This window comes from Pelecanus crispus, chromosome 1 (assembly GCF_030463565.1).
Source record: "Pelecanus crispus isolate bPelCri1 chromosome 1, bPelCri1.pri, whole genome shotgun sequence".
Lineage (NCBI taxonomy): Eukaryota > Metazoa > Chordata > Aves > Pelecaniformes > Pelecanidae > Pelecanus > Pelecanus crispus.
In genome coordinates, this window is record NC_134643.1 from 73428061 (window position 1) to 73443256 (window position 15196).

At 42.1% G+C, this 15196-nt stretch overlaps 1 protein-coding gene across 1 annotated transcript; it reads right to left on the reverse strand.

Annotated features, from left to right (window-relative positions):
• Positions 1-5024: 5024 nt before the first annotated feature.
• Positions 5025-13087, reverse strand: RERGL (RERG like). Its single transcript, XM_075727712.1, has 5 exons — positions 13033-13087; positions 12864-12920; positions 10433-10506; positions 6413-6561; positions 5025-5307 (listed from the first exon to the last, which is right to left on the reverse strand). The coding sequence occupies exons 1-5, from the start codon at positions 13082-13084 to the stop codon at positions 5025-5027; spliced, it is 615 nt and encodes a 204-aa protein (XP_075583827.1). The 5' UTR covers positions 13085-13087.
• Positions 13088-15196: the final 2109 nt, after the last annotated feature.

Sequence of the window (15196 nt, forward strand, 5' to 3'; positions counted from 1 at the left end):
GAGGAGAAGCTAAAAGGCTCCGTTGCTCACCGAGGAGGATGAAGTGTGAGCAAAAAGCCACGAGAGGGAGCTGTTGGAAGCAGTAAAGCTGTCGGGTTTCTCCTCATTAAGCAGCGTGTTACTTTTAAAAGGCACTCAGCAAAAGATTGTTCAACTTTCAGAGGCTCACAGTATCTTTAAAATAAAGTTTCTTCTGGGAGGGAACTCGCCTGAAAAGTTAGAAAACGCTATTGAAAAAAAAAGCCAAAACCCCACAACAAAAACCTGTGTGAAGCTCATTTAAAAAGTTGTGTCTATTAAAAGTGGAATCTTCACTAGACACCACAATGCCTATAATTTTAAGGTCAAATGTTTCAATTTCTGCTTCCTTTATATTTATTTCAATTAGGAAAATACATTACACAATACAGATACAATGCCGTTTTACTGCTGAAGTCCTCCATTGGAAAACTCTGGATGTTTCAGAGTTCAGCAGGAATGAAACACGTATCTGAACTCCTAGCCAGTCTTAAAAAATGAATGTGGCAGTAAATGGCTCAAGTCATGTCAAATACATAGGGCTAAACGTGGATATTAATAATATAACCAGAGGGACTCAATTTACTTTGTAAAGCAATTAAAAGACGACAGAAACTTACAGTCTGTTTCTGGAAAAGAGTAATGTCTGTTTAAAAATAACTTCCTACCCAGAATAGCCTGCCTGTCTCACATAGTATCAATTGTGGAGTGGCGGGGGGGGGGGGGGACGACGATGCAGGCATTACACAGCACTGCTTCTTTATGGAAAAATCAAACCCAAGTTTTAAAACAATAGAAGTTGACAGTTAGGTGCCCAGATCCACATTTAGGCATGTAAACAAAAGATTTGCTTCTCAAACTGGCTGAACAATACATTAAAATTTAACTTCCCTTTTTGTTTATTCTCTGTTTATTCTCGTGTTTTTGCCTTAATGCGTTTATGGGCACGTTAAGGCAATGAAAGAGGCCTGTGTTCCTGTGGACAGGTTTAAGGAGGTAGAGGGTTTAGGTTTTTTAATACAGAGTACAGTTTAATATTGCTCTGGATTATTCTAATAGTCTGGTAGTCTGTCTCCCCTTTTTTTTTTTTTAATGTATTTCTTGCTTCAGAGCAGATAGGCAAGGATTCCTTTCAAGCATATTAATCAGAGCTCGAGTTTGTTCCTATATGCATAAGCATAGCAGATCTGTATGAAAACTTCATTAACCTAAAGCACCTGTTCCAACAGGCATCCTGACGGAAAGTTAGTGTATTCTTAGATACTTTACTGCATTTTAGTTTTGCTTTGAGTGGTATTCGTAATACCCTCTTCTTTACAGTGTTCTCTCTAAAAGTACCACTGTGTGATCTGGACCCAGCTGTCAGTGAGAACATCATACCTGTTCAGGCCAATAGCCACAGCATGCATCCCCCTCTCTGCCTCCTGGCTGGACAGAACACCAAGATCAAACATCTTCATATTATCTACTGGTGCACCATCTTCAAAGCAGTGTAATCAGATAGACAAAAAGGAAAGCAACAAGACTGTCCTCCCATGACTCGCAAGGTCTTAGCGCTTCAATGTTCACCCTTCACAATTGCTTTAGAAATCAGCTTCTAGCAATGGGCTAAAAGAAAAACTATCATAGTTACTTTTGCCTTCAGAGCACAGAATCAAAACTTCTGATTCACCTTTTTTATTGCTAGCCTGATTTAAATACATTACAAAGAAACAGCATGTTTGCTTGGTCTACTCAGTACTGCACTTAATTATTCTTTCTTCCAGGAGCATCATGCTTTCAGTTTTTCTGTGATGTTTCCCCTCTGTCCTGTTGTGAATGACTATAGCGGGATTTACAAAAAGAGTTTAATGCCTATGGACATGACAGCAGAAAAAGGAGCTGAGGTTGTGTTTGTCTTGATGGCTTATTTCAAAACTATAGTGAGAAAGAGCTTCAAAAACCACCTGAAAGTTCTCTGACAGAGAACTTCGGGAGCCAGGGGCTATTACCTTTATACTTCAGTAGACTCTCTTTGCTTTTATGTCACTGTTTCTAAAGTAAAAAAAAGTTCAAGACAGTTCAATTCTGAATGCCTTTCTCAGGCAAAATTTTACTGAAACTAGAGAGTGCATACAAACAAGGACTTCCAGACATGACAGCAAGAAACTTTTAACTCTTGTATGGCACTTTGAAAATCTTTTGGTGAGAAAGGATGGGGTTGTATGCTGAAGCAATCCATGGCAACCCAAATAGCTGTTTCCACTCTCTTCAATGAGTTTGTATGGTCTAGGTGATGTCACTATTACAGATGAGCATCAAACATCAGTTACATCATTTACTTTGTTATGTAAGCAGGGTTCTTGCCTGCATTTTCAAATGGGGCTGAGCTAGTACCATATTACCTTCACTGTTAAAACTCCAAGAACACTTAGCAATATGTATATGTATCAGCCTTTAGGTATCTTATTTTTCTTTAAAAGGCCTTCATTTTTAAATAAATAAATACTAATAAAATACATGTAGAAAAGGAGAATGTGTATCTGCTTTACTGCTTTAAAACTGAATTCCTTCCCAAATTCTGCACTCTTGTTCATCTCCATTTACCAGCAATAAAAGACAATTGAAATCCTGATCCTAAGAACAACAAATTATGTCTATACCGGGTGCTTTAGCATGTGTTAAGTCTAAATGCATCCTGCAGCTGTTTCAGCTGGTTTTCAGATGACTGCAACCTAGCACATGGGCCAGAAGACAGCCACTCTTGTGTTCCAGTACTTAGCCCATCTGGACAAAAAGGGAAGGAAAACTGTGGGGTATACTACAGATTCCATGTATCTGGAAGTCCACATTCCCATTAATATGAGCAAATCAAAACTAATTAGCTTCTCTGTGGCTGTCCTGACAAATTTTTAAAGGATGAAGAATTTTTTTTAAAACGTTCTCTACTGTTCACTGTATAAAGGTACATGAAGGCTTCTTCATTGTGTACAGGAAACACAGTTAGAGGCTCTCTTTTGTGCAAGTGTCTGATTCCCAGATGTACTTTTTCTAATTTGAATTCCAGATCTGCATGGTGCTTCACTTTTTGTTTTGACTACTGTAAAAGTCTGTAGCTTTATACCACAGTAAAGGAACAAAAAAAAGCATTAATACATGCAATCTTATATCCAGTTTATTTAATACCATAGCAGTAAATACACATAAGAGTCCTCAAATCTGGCAATGCTAGAGCTGGCGAGATACAGCTACCTGACAGATCAACAGTCTATTAGTAGTTCTGGAATTCTGTGTGTGCTGGAAACCTGAAGGGTGTACATGAGTAGTCTTCAAGTTCAGCCTCATAGATATTGACAATACAGTTAAATACACTACTCCTGATATGGCAAAGCACCATCTGCATAGAAATAAAGCAACACAGTGCATGTCAACACTGAGAACTATGTTCCAATATTTGTAGTCTTAAAACAAGTGAAATAAACAGTACCTTTTCCTTAAAAAAAGGAAGTGATCTTTGGTCAACACTTATTAAAATGTGCTTTAGTTTTTTTTTTTTTTTTTAACAACAGTAATGCTAAGATTATATAGCTTTTTTTTATGTTCTCTTATGGGGGTGGACATTTGAAAAAACAGTATTCCACTGTGACTGATAAAGTAATCTTACTAGTTTCAATGCAGGTAAAATTTCAGAGCAGAGGTAGGCTTCAACTCAGCGACTTGTAAAGACTGAATCCCAGCTGTGCTCTGGAATGGGTAGGAGGCAGTAATTCATCTTCAGATCACTTCTCTTCCCTTTCATAATTTCTGTATGAGCACAGCACTTTCAAACATGCTGGGCTAAGCCCTTATTTAGTTAAGTCTACAGTAAGAGCTTTGAATGTCAATTGACAACATATTTAGACCCATTTGATATTTAATATCCACATTTGAAAAGTGTAGCTAACATATTCCTTAGTGCGCTCTTAAGTGCCATTTCAATACCATAGCAATGACTAGTTGTAAAGACACTGGTCCTTCGGGAAAACACTCTACGCAAGTTAGGAGCACAGGTCTTACCAGCAGGCTGACCTTTAAATCCAGGCAGACATCCTAAAGAACCTGTGCTCTTTACCAGTCCATGTGCTTTTCAAGCTTCCACTCCCATCTAAAATTGAACAGGCACATCCACCTTACATGTTAAGGAAATTGTTACAGCCCACAACTGCTCTGTGAAAGGGATGAGCCCAAGATGTTACACTGGCCCTTTCCATAAAATTATTTCACTAAATGACCTTGCCAAAACAGTCCAATGCTTACTAACTAACATTTCACTAACATTTTAGTTCCCACCCTCCTCAACCTTCTCTACTTTCTTTCATCACTCAAAAAAAAAAAAAAAAAGATACTGAAACAGGAGACAATACTGCTTTGTTTACCTGCTTCCCTACTTCTGGTGCCTCTGCAAGGCAGTTCTGCAGGTAAATACCTTCTGTAGATTTGGTGTCTAAGCATTTAATTCATATGAATTTCAGCAGGTGTTAGGCACACAAGGATCTAAGCCATCCTTCCTTGAGTTAAATAAAAATACATTATCACATACAGCAGCAGTATTTTGCTTTTCTTTAGCGCAAGTGTTCCTGCACAAAAAACTACTTCTCAGAATTCTGAAGTGAGATTTTGATCAGCAAGGCTGAGTTTATTGGAAATAACTGTTTATACTTCAGTTGCATCTAGAAGCTCTATCCAAGACCATGTTGCATAAATACAGACTAAAACTCTCTTCTGAAGAATTTATGAGATAAAGGGCGAGAGGAGCATCTTAGAGTTTAAGTGACATAGCCCTAACACGGTAAATCTGTATAGAACTGGAAACAGAAGGTCAGGTCTTCTAGACCTAGACCCTGTACACTTGACCATACTATCTCCCATCTTTGGTTTCTGCTGTCTTACTCCTCCAGACACTGACCTTTGAAGGAAATTGACTGAATCCCAAGAGCTGTCTGTGCTCCATTATTTCAGCTTATTCTTACTTCAAGACTAACCATCTTTTACACAGATTTCCTTCTCTTTCCAAACACATTGTTGATTAATTTGGCCATTGACTTTGATCCACTTGGTCGTCTCTTTTCCTTCACTTTGAAATTTGAGGTGATATTTCTCAGGACTTTCATGAACATTGCCACAACTTCCTGATAATGTTCTGCTGCAGACAGTTCACAGAATTGGCACTTGTTATCCATTGCCAGCTTTTGTCCTTCATCCCAGCCAACTTCCCTCATGTGGCATAAATCCTGTTTATTACCAACCAAAAATACTGATGACTCGACCACTCTGAAATCAAAAAAGTTCTGATTAGAGAAAAGATATGTTACAATACTGTGCTGTATGCTGTGCTACATACAGCCTGTATGAAAAGTATGTATGTTCAGCATAATAGGCATTGCAAAAAACCCAAAAGAACAAACCAACCCCCTAACCTTGTCAGGTATAGTTTTCCATTTGCCATAGTCAAACATCAAAGAATCTTCCAGACAAGCTATTCTCTATCAGTAAGTTTTCATTTGGTTCCTCTACTCAGTAAATTCACGTATTTTTCATCCACTGCAGTTTTCATACTCTATACTCCTGAGTATATTGTCAGCTCCTGGACTTCATGAAGCAAGCTGATCATTATCTCCATTTGTAGATAAAAGAATAGAGTCAGAGATGCATCAGTGGCACAATTCAGAAGGAAACACAGGAATCCTAATTCCAAGATTTTGCTAAAATTACTCCTTCCAGAGAAACCTTAATTAAGAAAGGTCAGCAGTAAAACAGACAGAAAAGTGTTGGGTTTTTTATTTTACTACACTTTTGATACAAGGAAAGGACTTTACTCATTTTTTAGAAAGCACCTCAGCTGACTGATGCAGGAATACACACCACCACATATACTCAGACTTACAATTCTGGTGGTTCTTTTTGAAAGTAAGTAGTTTGTTTCTTACCATATGGTCACCCATGTGCACAAATAATGTTGGGGTCACCGCAAAGGCAGTTTAGGAAACATTCGTGGTATTAGATTAATTTACTGGGGAAATGCTTTCTTCAACCCCCACATTGGTGCATCTCCATTGGTAATAGGGTCGAGGACTAAAAGCATAGACTATGTCAGCTTTTTACCTGTGTAAATCACAGCAGACAGATTTATGGCAATTATTTAAATAGTAGTGCTGTAAGAAATAAGAACAAAAATCCTGATGTACTTGGCTTTGGATACAGTGAAATAGATTGCAATTTGCAACACAGTTTACCATCAGGTACCTCACTGTTGGTATTGTGTTATGCCACCAGGATGCTGCTGGATTTTAATTGCTACTAGGATGCCCACAGCTCACAGAAACGGCCTCAGCTTTTTTGTATGTTTGCTGAGAGAAACAAAAATAATACCACTTACTTTTTACAAGCTCCTATGTGAGACTCTCGGATCCTGTACAGCAATGCTTTTGCAAATGCAAATGATGCTCTGTCACTGATGTCGTAAACAATGATAAATCCATCAGCCCAGTGGAGCTCATCTGTGAGGGAGAGCTTCCCCCGCTGTGGCTGAAAGAAGTTCAAATTCACATGCAAAAAGAATGTTACTGTTGTCACTTCAGAGCATTTTCTTTGTCGCTGTGAATGTGAGAATGTTGTATCTTTTCTTGCAGAATAGGTCTAGGTGCTGGCATTGAATTCAAGTGAGTCCTGCTCCAAAAGCTTAATAGATAACCATCACTACAGATGGCACTTTGGATCATCGACAAATTCATTATGAAACATTTACGCTTTGTTTAAGCAGTAAAGTTGCATAACCTGTACAGCCATTGCTTATGCTGAATATTCTGCAGAGTTACAGCAGAATGAAACATACAGGAGCCACCAGTATTTGTGCTGTTTCTGGTTATAGCTCTGTTTTGCATGTTCCTAATATTATGACTGCAGCAAGCTTAATTTGTTAAAAATTCTTTGTTCCCATTCATTTCTTCTGTTTCTTCTTTGCATTGTTCAATTCTGAAACAGTATTTAGCTGTAGGATAAATTTCTACAGGGCTGGGGGCGGGGAGGGGAATCTCTTTTCAAGCTGCAGTTTAATAAAACTGGTGACAAAAGTCACACAAGTAATAATGGGGTTGTACCAGTCCTTGAGTCCCTTCATGCCAAGAAAGTGCCATACTTTGATTTCTAGAAAGCAACAGCGGCAACTGTCCCATTAAGATAAATAATGTAATTTTGAAACTATTTTAAATTAGCTTATCCCTGCAGATGATGTGGCAGCAGCTAGCAAGACCATGTGACCCAAGATAGTTAAAATACTGGAAGCTGACAAAAAAAAAAAAAAAAAAAGAAATCAACTTTTGCTCTGTGGAAAACCTATCTCGACTAGTAATTTGAGGACTGTTTAAGTTGTTCCCTCACTAGTTTAATGTTTTGCTCCTTGCAATGCATAGCTTCCACCAACATCCCACCCTGGTTGCCCTGATTAGCTCAGCATCAGGGCAGCACTGTAGCATCACAAACAGCTATACTGGGAAGGCTGTAACTTACCATGAGGGATGGTAACTGAATGCTGGCAGTGAAAGGAGATGCATGAGAAAGAAAAGATGAAACAGGTTTCCAGAACTATCTGAATACTTCAGTATCTTTAATACGATAGTTTTTTAATATTGTGGTGACCGTACAGCAGGTTTAGGGGCAGGAAAGGTGACTTGTGTGTGTCCCAGATGTTTCCCAGATGGATCATAGAATATCTCAAGTTGGAAGGGACCCATAAGGATCACAGAGTCCAACTCTCTGCCCCCCACAGGACTACAAGAGCATCATCCAGACAATCCTTGCACTCTTGACAAGCTTGGTACCATGACCACTTCCCTGGGGAGCCTGTTCCAGTGACTGACCACCCTCTCAGTGCAGAACCTTTTCCTAAATGTCCAATCTGAACTTCCCCTGACGCAGCTTCATTCCATTTTCTCCTGTCCTATCTCTGGTCACCAGAGAGGAGATCAGCACCTCCCCCTCCACTGCCTCCCTTGAGGAAGTTGTAGACTGTGATGAGGTCGCCCCTCAGCCTTCTCTTCTCCGAGCTGAGCAAACAAAGTGACCTCGGCTGCTCCTTTTAAGTCTTGCCCTCAAGGCCTTGCACCATCTTGGTTGCCCTCCTCTGAACGCACTCTAATAGTCTGGATGTCCTTCTTATATTGAGGCACCCAGAACTGCACATAGCACCCAACACGGTGCTGCAGCAGTGCAGTGTAGAGGGGGGCAATCACCTCCTTTGACTGGCTAGCTATGCTGTGCTTGACACACCCCAGGACACAGTTAGCTCCTTTGGCTGCCATGGCACGCTGCTGACTCATATTCAACTTGCCATCAACCCAAACCCCCAGTTCTTTTTCTGCAGGGCTGCTCACCAGCCTCTCATCCCCCAATTTGTATATAATTGGGAATCTGGCACTTGCTCTTGTTTCATACAGTTGGTGATTGCCCAGCTCTCTAGCCTATCCAGAGCTCTCTGTAAGGCCTCTTTACCCTCAAGGGAATCCACAGCTCCTCCTAGTTTAGTATAACTGGCAAGCTTACTTAATGTGCATTTGATTCCTGCATCCAGATCATTTATAAAAACATTAAACAGCACTGGCCCTAACATTGAGCTCTGGGGAACCCCACTGGTGACTGGCCACCAGCCTGATGTAGCCCCATTTACTGTAACTCTTTGAGCCCAACCCATCAGCCAATTGTTCACACAATGTATTATGGCCTTGTCTAGTTGTGTGCCAGACATTTTGACCAGAAGGATACTGTAAGAGACAGTATCAAAAGCTTTGCTAAAACAAAAAAAAACCCAACACATCTGCTGGCTTCCCTTGGTCAACTAGATAGGTGACCCCATCATAAAGGGAAATTAAGTTAGTTCAGCAGGATTTTCCCCTCATGAACCCATGATGAAGAGATAGTGAGCTTTGCAGAACAGGGATCCAGCTACTAGAAGGAAGCCTCAGAGAGCAGCAAGATTTCAGGAAGCAGAAACAAAAATGGGGACTCTTCCTTCCCTAGTTTCCCCTCCTCTCAAAACCTGCTTTTCTTCCCCAGGTCCCATGGGATACAGGACCTCCATACCCCATCCATATCCTTCTAAAATCACCAGTTCTATCAGACAAAAAGCAATACCACCATTACTTGCTGTGTAGTCCTCTGTAGGCTTTAAAGAGGAGTCAGGAAGAGAACAGCAGAAGGCAAACAGCTAAAGTTAAGCCTTGTTCCTAAGGAAGGAATGGGACAAGAGAGCTCTGTGAATGCTGGTAAGAGGAGTTGCCCTTAACACAGCTGATCTCTGGTCTCCTTAAAAGCAAAAAGGTGCCCAAACTATAGCAACCAAAGTCTCTACCCATAATGTAGTCTAATCTGCTTTACCCTAAATAGCTGCTAGTCCCAATGTTTCAAGTATCTTAATAAAGAGTTGTTCACATACCACAGGATTTAATATGACAGTAAGTGGAAGCTATAGGTGGGCTTAGGAAAGAGGTATGAGGTAGGTGGAAACAAGTCCACAAAACAGTAGCTTCTAACAGATTGTATAAGCAAGGGAGGACTCCATAGTGTAACATGGTACAGTGGCTATTTCAGGATCCCCACTGCCCTGGGACAAGCAATGCTGTCGCTTGTCTCTAGGAAGGCTGATTTGTTTGGTGGTTCATTTTATGTGCTTACTGGGTTAAGTTTTTAAGTCCTTGAATTTTTTAAGTCTGACTCAGACTTTTGGTGCTTTGGCTTTAGTGTTCATTACCCTAGTTGGTAAGAGGCAAGATCGCTGTCCAAAAAGGAACCTTGCAAGCTAATGCTGTTAGCCAGACCGACCTACCTAGGTCTGCATGTGTTACACAGTACTGAAGTGTCTCTATTCCTGTAATAGCAGGAAAAAAAATTAATACAAAAAGCTTTATTACAAAGTGGTTTATTGTGATCAAAGTTCCGCTGTCAACATGTACAAGCCTACATTATGGCTTTCCTTGTTCTGTGAATGCAAGTCTTACTTCCAGGCCTATCTACTTTGACCATTTCTGCAGACATTTAATAACCTGCTTGCTTTATAAACTAAAGTTCATCCATTTAGGGCATTTGAGAAAACTGCATATAATCCTATAACTTATCTCTGTATTTACCTATATAATGCAGAAGTGGCAGGTTATTTCTGTCAGTAATATTCCAAAAATGCAAAACCGTTTACAGAAAATTTAAGCAATGAAGGGTTTCTTCCATGAGATGGGAAAGTACTCAGCAGTTCTGAGCCACAGCAAGTATAAAATTTTGGTCTTTTAAAAAAAAACCAGCAAGCACAAATTTCAAGAACCAGACAGAAAGGTTGTAACCCCCCCAACTCTTTCTACCATTACACAGGTAGAATGAGGAACAGTCTTTCTTTGCCCCCTAAAATTCTTACCTGTGAACAAGGGTCATAAATTTCCAAGTGTATCTGCCTCCCATCCAGGCATAAGTGTTTAGTGTAGATGCATTCTAAAAGATAAATGACAATCACATAAAAACAATATTAGAGTGACTGGAGATGGTGGTCAAAAGAAAAGGTAGCAAAGGTGAGATTCACTAATACTGAGGGGACATTTAGTTCTTTGGGTATTGCTTGTTTTGGGGTTTTTTTCTGTTTGGTTGTCTGTTTGGGTTTATTTGGGTTTTTGGTTTGGTTTTTTTTTTTTTTGACACACACTGGAAACAAACCTATTTCATTTTGCAACACCTTAGCTACCCAACACCACTTCACTGTGGTGTTCCCATGGAAGTGTTGGTGCAACAAATACTTTTAGACCCTAGTTTTCCTCTCCCAAAAATGGAGGCAAAGGGGATGCACAATGCCCAGAATCAGCGAAATGCTGGTGACTACTCAGCTTGCTATCAAAGTTCAGGATTATGAAAATAGTAAGCCAGCCTATGTGTAAGTTCTGATTCTGCACAAAAATAATTATTTAGTAATAATGTTTTCTTACTGTGAAATCTGGTGCTTTAAGAGTTCTCATGCTAGGCAGCATTAGATCAATAGTATTTACAGGATCATGTCCCTAGACTGGATCTCAAAATATTTCTGTAGTGTCAGTTCTCCAATTTAGGACTCTCCACCAGCACTAGCAACCCTGGCAACTCTAATGCAGACAGACCGTGACTATTATTTTAAGCAGTGGGTTTTTCTAAGTAAGTGTAAACCAACTTGTGTTCATGACATTGGTCACCAACAAGCTGTCTACAGTATAATTCCTCAGAGTGACTGAGCTACAAAGACAAGAACTGGTGCTGGTACTACTGCAAATACACTTCAAACTGTGCGTAATGAGGGTATAGATAAGGGCTATGGTCTCTGGATCTGAGCATCTCCAGTTCTGCACCATGTTCATCTTAAGCATTCTTCATGCATATCTTAAGAATTCATGTGATGATGAACTATCAGTCTCAAGCATCCCAGGGTATCAAACCTGCAGCCCCTTGGTGGTTTCCATAATTACATAAATTTTTAATTAATAGTCTGACTCCACTGAAAGTGTTCTAGGGTGATCTTTTATCACTCCTATTCCCACTTTTCTCCTCCTTTCTCCCATCTAGAAATAGAGCTATACTTATCTTCCAACAAACATGTTTAAAAATGAAAATGTATTGGGAGTTTGACATGCCTTTTCTGATACTTGCAGTATCAGAGGGTCAGAACAAGGAAACCTGGTTTTAGTTGTAGGTGGTTTATCAAACACATGGAGAGCAGTTAACTTACATGTGACAGCTTACTTAGATAAGCCATCTGGGACACAAACTGTCTTTTCAGTCTGTGTTTGTATAGTAACAACATTGGTAGAACATTTACGTACAACTAGAACTCTACTTTCAGAATAAGTTCATCTGGATACATTAATTGCAATTCAGCTTAATACTGCCTTTTATTTATGGATCATGGAACACTACTTTACTTTTTTGTAAAAAGAGGCATTTGGAAAAAGTCTTTCACTTTAGAAGGGAAAGTGAGGTAGACAGAAATCTCCTTTCCTTGTTAAGTTTTGGGACTTCTTGTGCCCTATCAGCTGGAGCGGCACACTTCCAAAGGTGTTTGCATGTCAGTTAAATAGTGCTTCTATTCGGGATGTGAAAGTTCAAGTCCTACTTTGCCATCTTCCAAGATCTTAGAAGTGTCTTAAGGATCAGCGTATTTGTTCTGACATGAATGAGAAATTCTATCCTCAGCACAGCGAGGCTTTCCACAAAGCCATCGAATCAGTGCATTCCTGCAAAAGCAGGGGGCTTTGCGTTATGCTTTGATTAACCAGTAGTGCCTGATAAACAATCTGTTTCACCTCTCCTCTAGAGCGGAGCAGGAGATATTCAATAGAACAGGTGTTGGTTGGGTTCCCCCCCGCCCCAAGTCTGTCTTTACTCTCTTCTTTATCTCCTCTCTGATTGAGCTTACTATAATCTACCCGCGCTTCGCACATGCAGCCCGGTTATCTTTCCTTCCTAAGTCCCTTCACAGTTGCTTTGCGGCGAGCACTTGGCCACCCCCGTGCCCGGGTGCACTACTGGAGGTTTAAGTGATCCCTCCACAGATACCCGCCTTGCCTCTTCCCGTCTTCAAAGCCGATATTTAATCAGGAACTCTCGCCGATAAGCAAGCAGAAACTTACATCTTTGCGAAAAGTTCCGCGAAACCGAGTTTCTACCCGATGTCTTTGTGCACATCAGCCTTCGAAGCGTCGTATGCTGCGCTCGCCGGGGAACCCGCCCGGCGCAGCCCCGGGCGGAGGCCCCACGGGGCGCCCACCCCCCGCACCGGGCCCGCTCCCGCCGCCCCCTCCCCGGGGCCGGCGGCGGCCCGCGGCGCTCACCGGCGTTGGACGCGTACTCTCCGATGAACCGCCTGGTCAGAAACCGCACCGCCAGCGCTGCGGGAGGGAAGCAGACGCCAGGTTTAGCGGGGTCCCGCCCCGCCCCCCCCAAACCTGAGGTAAAGTCGGGCTGGGGGTTTACCGGGGCCGCCCCCCTCCCTGGCCTTACCCGACTTGCCGGCTCCGCTGCCGCCCAGCACGGCCAGCTTCACCTCGGTCATACCGCCACCAGGCCGCGCCCCGCCGCCTCCATTTCTTTATAGCCGCCGGGGCCGGGCGCGGCCCCTCTGGCGACACCGCCCAGCAGCCCGCCTCCTCCCTGCTCCCCGCCGCCGGCCCCCGGCGGCTTTCCCCGCCCCACCGGCGAGGCCGGTAGGTACAGCTGCCCGCGGGGGGTCGGTGGTTTTCATCTTCTTTGACAGGCCCCCTCCTCCTCGCCTCCTCCGTCCCCGCCCGCCTTGGCCTCTTCCCCTTCGTCCCCCGCCGCGCAAACTTTCCTGGGGCGGCCTTCCCGCCTCCCTGCCCGGCCCGGCCCGGCCTGGAGGCCTTTGCTCCCCTCGCCGCCTCCTCCTCCCCTCGCTCCCGGGCCCCGCTGTAGGCAAAGCAGTTAGAAATGGCACCGGGGCCATCGGCCCCCCGCCTCTCCCTCCTCCTGGCCAAAAGTGGGAAGGACAGAAGGAAAAGACATTCTCCAGCTGGGGGGGTGTTTGTTTATTTTTGCCGTGAGTTTGTTTGCAGGCTGTCATCCTTTTGTACCAGGAATGTGAAAGTGAAGAAACTAACGTGGTTCTTTTTTTATTGTTATTATTTTAAATGCTTCTGAGGTAACTTCCTAAAAATAAGTGTTTTGCGCTTCTCTGCAGTTCTCCGCACCAGGTTTCAGAACTCTCATCACTCGTTAAACCATCACTCACTAAACCTCTGGTCTTGCAAAAACTTAGGTGGGCGTGCCTTTTTCTGTGTGGGAATGTTTTCATTGAGTTTAAATTGAAAGTTTTGTCGTGGCCAGTGCCTAGCTGAGGCTTACGACACTCCTCTGAAGCAGGGAAATACGACAGATGTGGAAGGTGAGGCACAAAGAGCTAAACCCGCAGAAAAGACACTCTGTGTCTGCTGTAGGTCTGATTTCGTTATGAGGCTCTTCAGGTGCTCTCTAATGGCTATTTAGCTCTGAAAGTGCATAGACTACTGGGTGCATAGGTTTAGTTAGTCTGCTGGTGAATAGGAGACTGCTCTAGCATCCGGGTTACGCTTGTATACTTACTCTGTTCATGTTTATTTGATTTGGTTTATAAAACTTGAGTATATGTGTTTATTCTGATCTTTTTACTCTCTTCCAATGAAACTTGTGCATTGCATAAATGTTTCAATAAAGCACTGCTGCAGTATGCTTGCTAGTGGGTATTACAGATACAACAGATTTACATGAGCTCAAAAAAAGAGGCAGACAGGGTATTTGAATGTATGTTTGTTACAGCTGAAGGAAATGCTTCGTGGAGGAAAATATATTTAAGAATAAACATGCAGACACAACTTGGCTCCCAAGTCCCTGACTTACAAGTTGCTAATGGCTGGAGGTATGTTCAGGGGATGCCCCTATCTTGCTCTGTGAGGTTTTTTTTTAGTTTTCTGCTATTGCTCACTCACAAGACAAGAGTTACTGTCTAAAAAGAACTTTAGTCTGACCCTTTATAGCTATTTTAACATTAGTTTTTTAAATAGCAGGATGCCGAGACACCGGAGTTGATACTGGTATAACTGGTGCAACTTAGTATTTTACTATTTCATATAGATTGAAACCACTGCAGCAGGAAAGTCTAAAACTGCTTATCCATGTGAACCCATTATCAAGGTTGCAAATTTTGCAAGCAGTTTTGATACATGGTTCTGATGTTCCTTTTAAGCAGAGGTGTGAGTTTTGAACCTGGCTTTCTCACAGCTCAGGAATGTACTTTAGTTTCTATTGAAGTATGTGCAGATTATCACTATTCCATGGAAAGGCTGATTAACACAGTTTTAACCCCTATAAATGGTCCATGGTACAGGATAACAGAGGTTCACTCCTAAGAAGGAGCATGTTCCTCAGGTTGGCTTTTGCTCCTCCCTGATTTTTTTTACTCTTTGCTCATTCATGGCAATGTTGGCTTATTACAGTCCTGTCACTGATTCCTGCCCCTGTGACATGATGGGCTGGCACAGCTCTTTGTGCACAGGTGTGTTGTGAAAGTGAACAGGGAAGCGATCACATTGTTTCAGCTCAATAAATTGTGTGATACAGCCATACTGGAGATTTCCCAGTAACTGAGGAAAGACTCGGGTCTGTTTCAGACACT

Excerpts from the sequence above, each read along its gene's own strand:
- RERGL (XM_075727712.1), bottom strand. The coding sequence starts at position 13,084 with ATGACCGAGGTGAAGCTGGCCGTGCTGGGCGGCAGCGGAGCCGGCAAG. Across the intron at positions 12,921-13,032 it reads CAGCGGAGCCGGCAAGTCGG|CGCTGGCGGTGCGGTTTCTG; the intron begins GTAAGGCCAGGG and ends TCCCTCCCGCAG. Across the intron at positions 5,308-6,412 it reads CACATAGGAGCTTGTAAAAA|AGTGGTCGAGTCATCAGTAT; the intron begins GTAAGTGGTATT and ends TTTTGATTTCAG.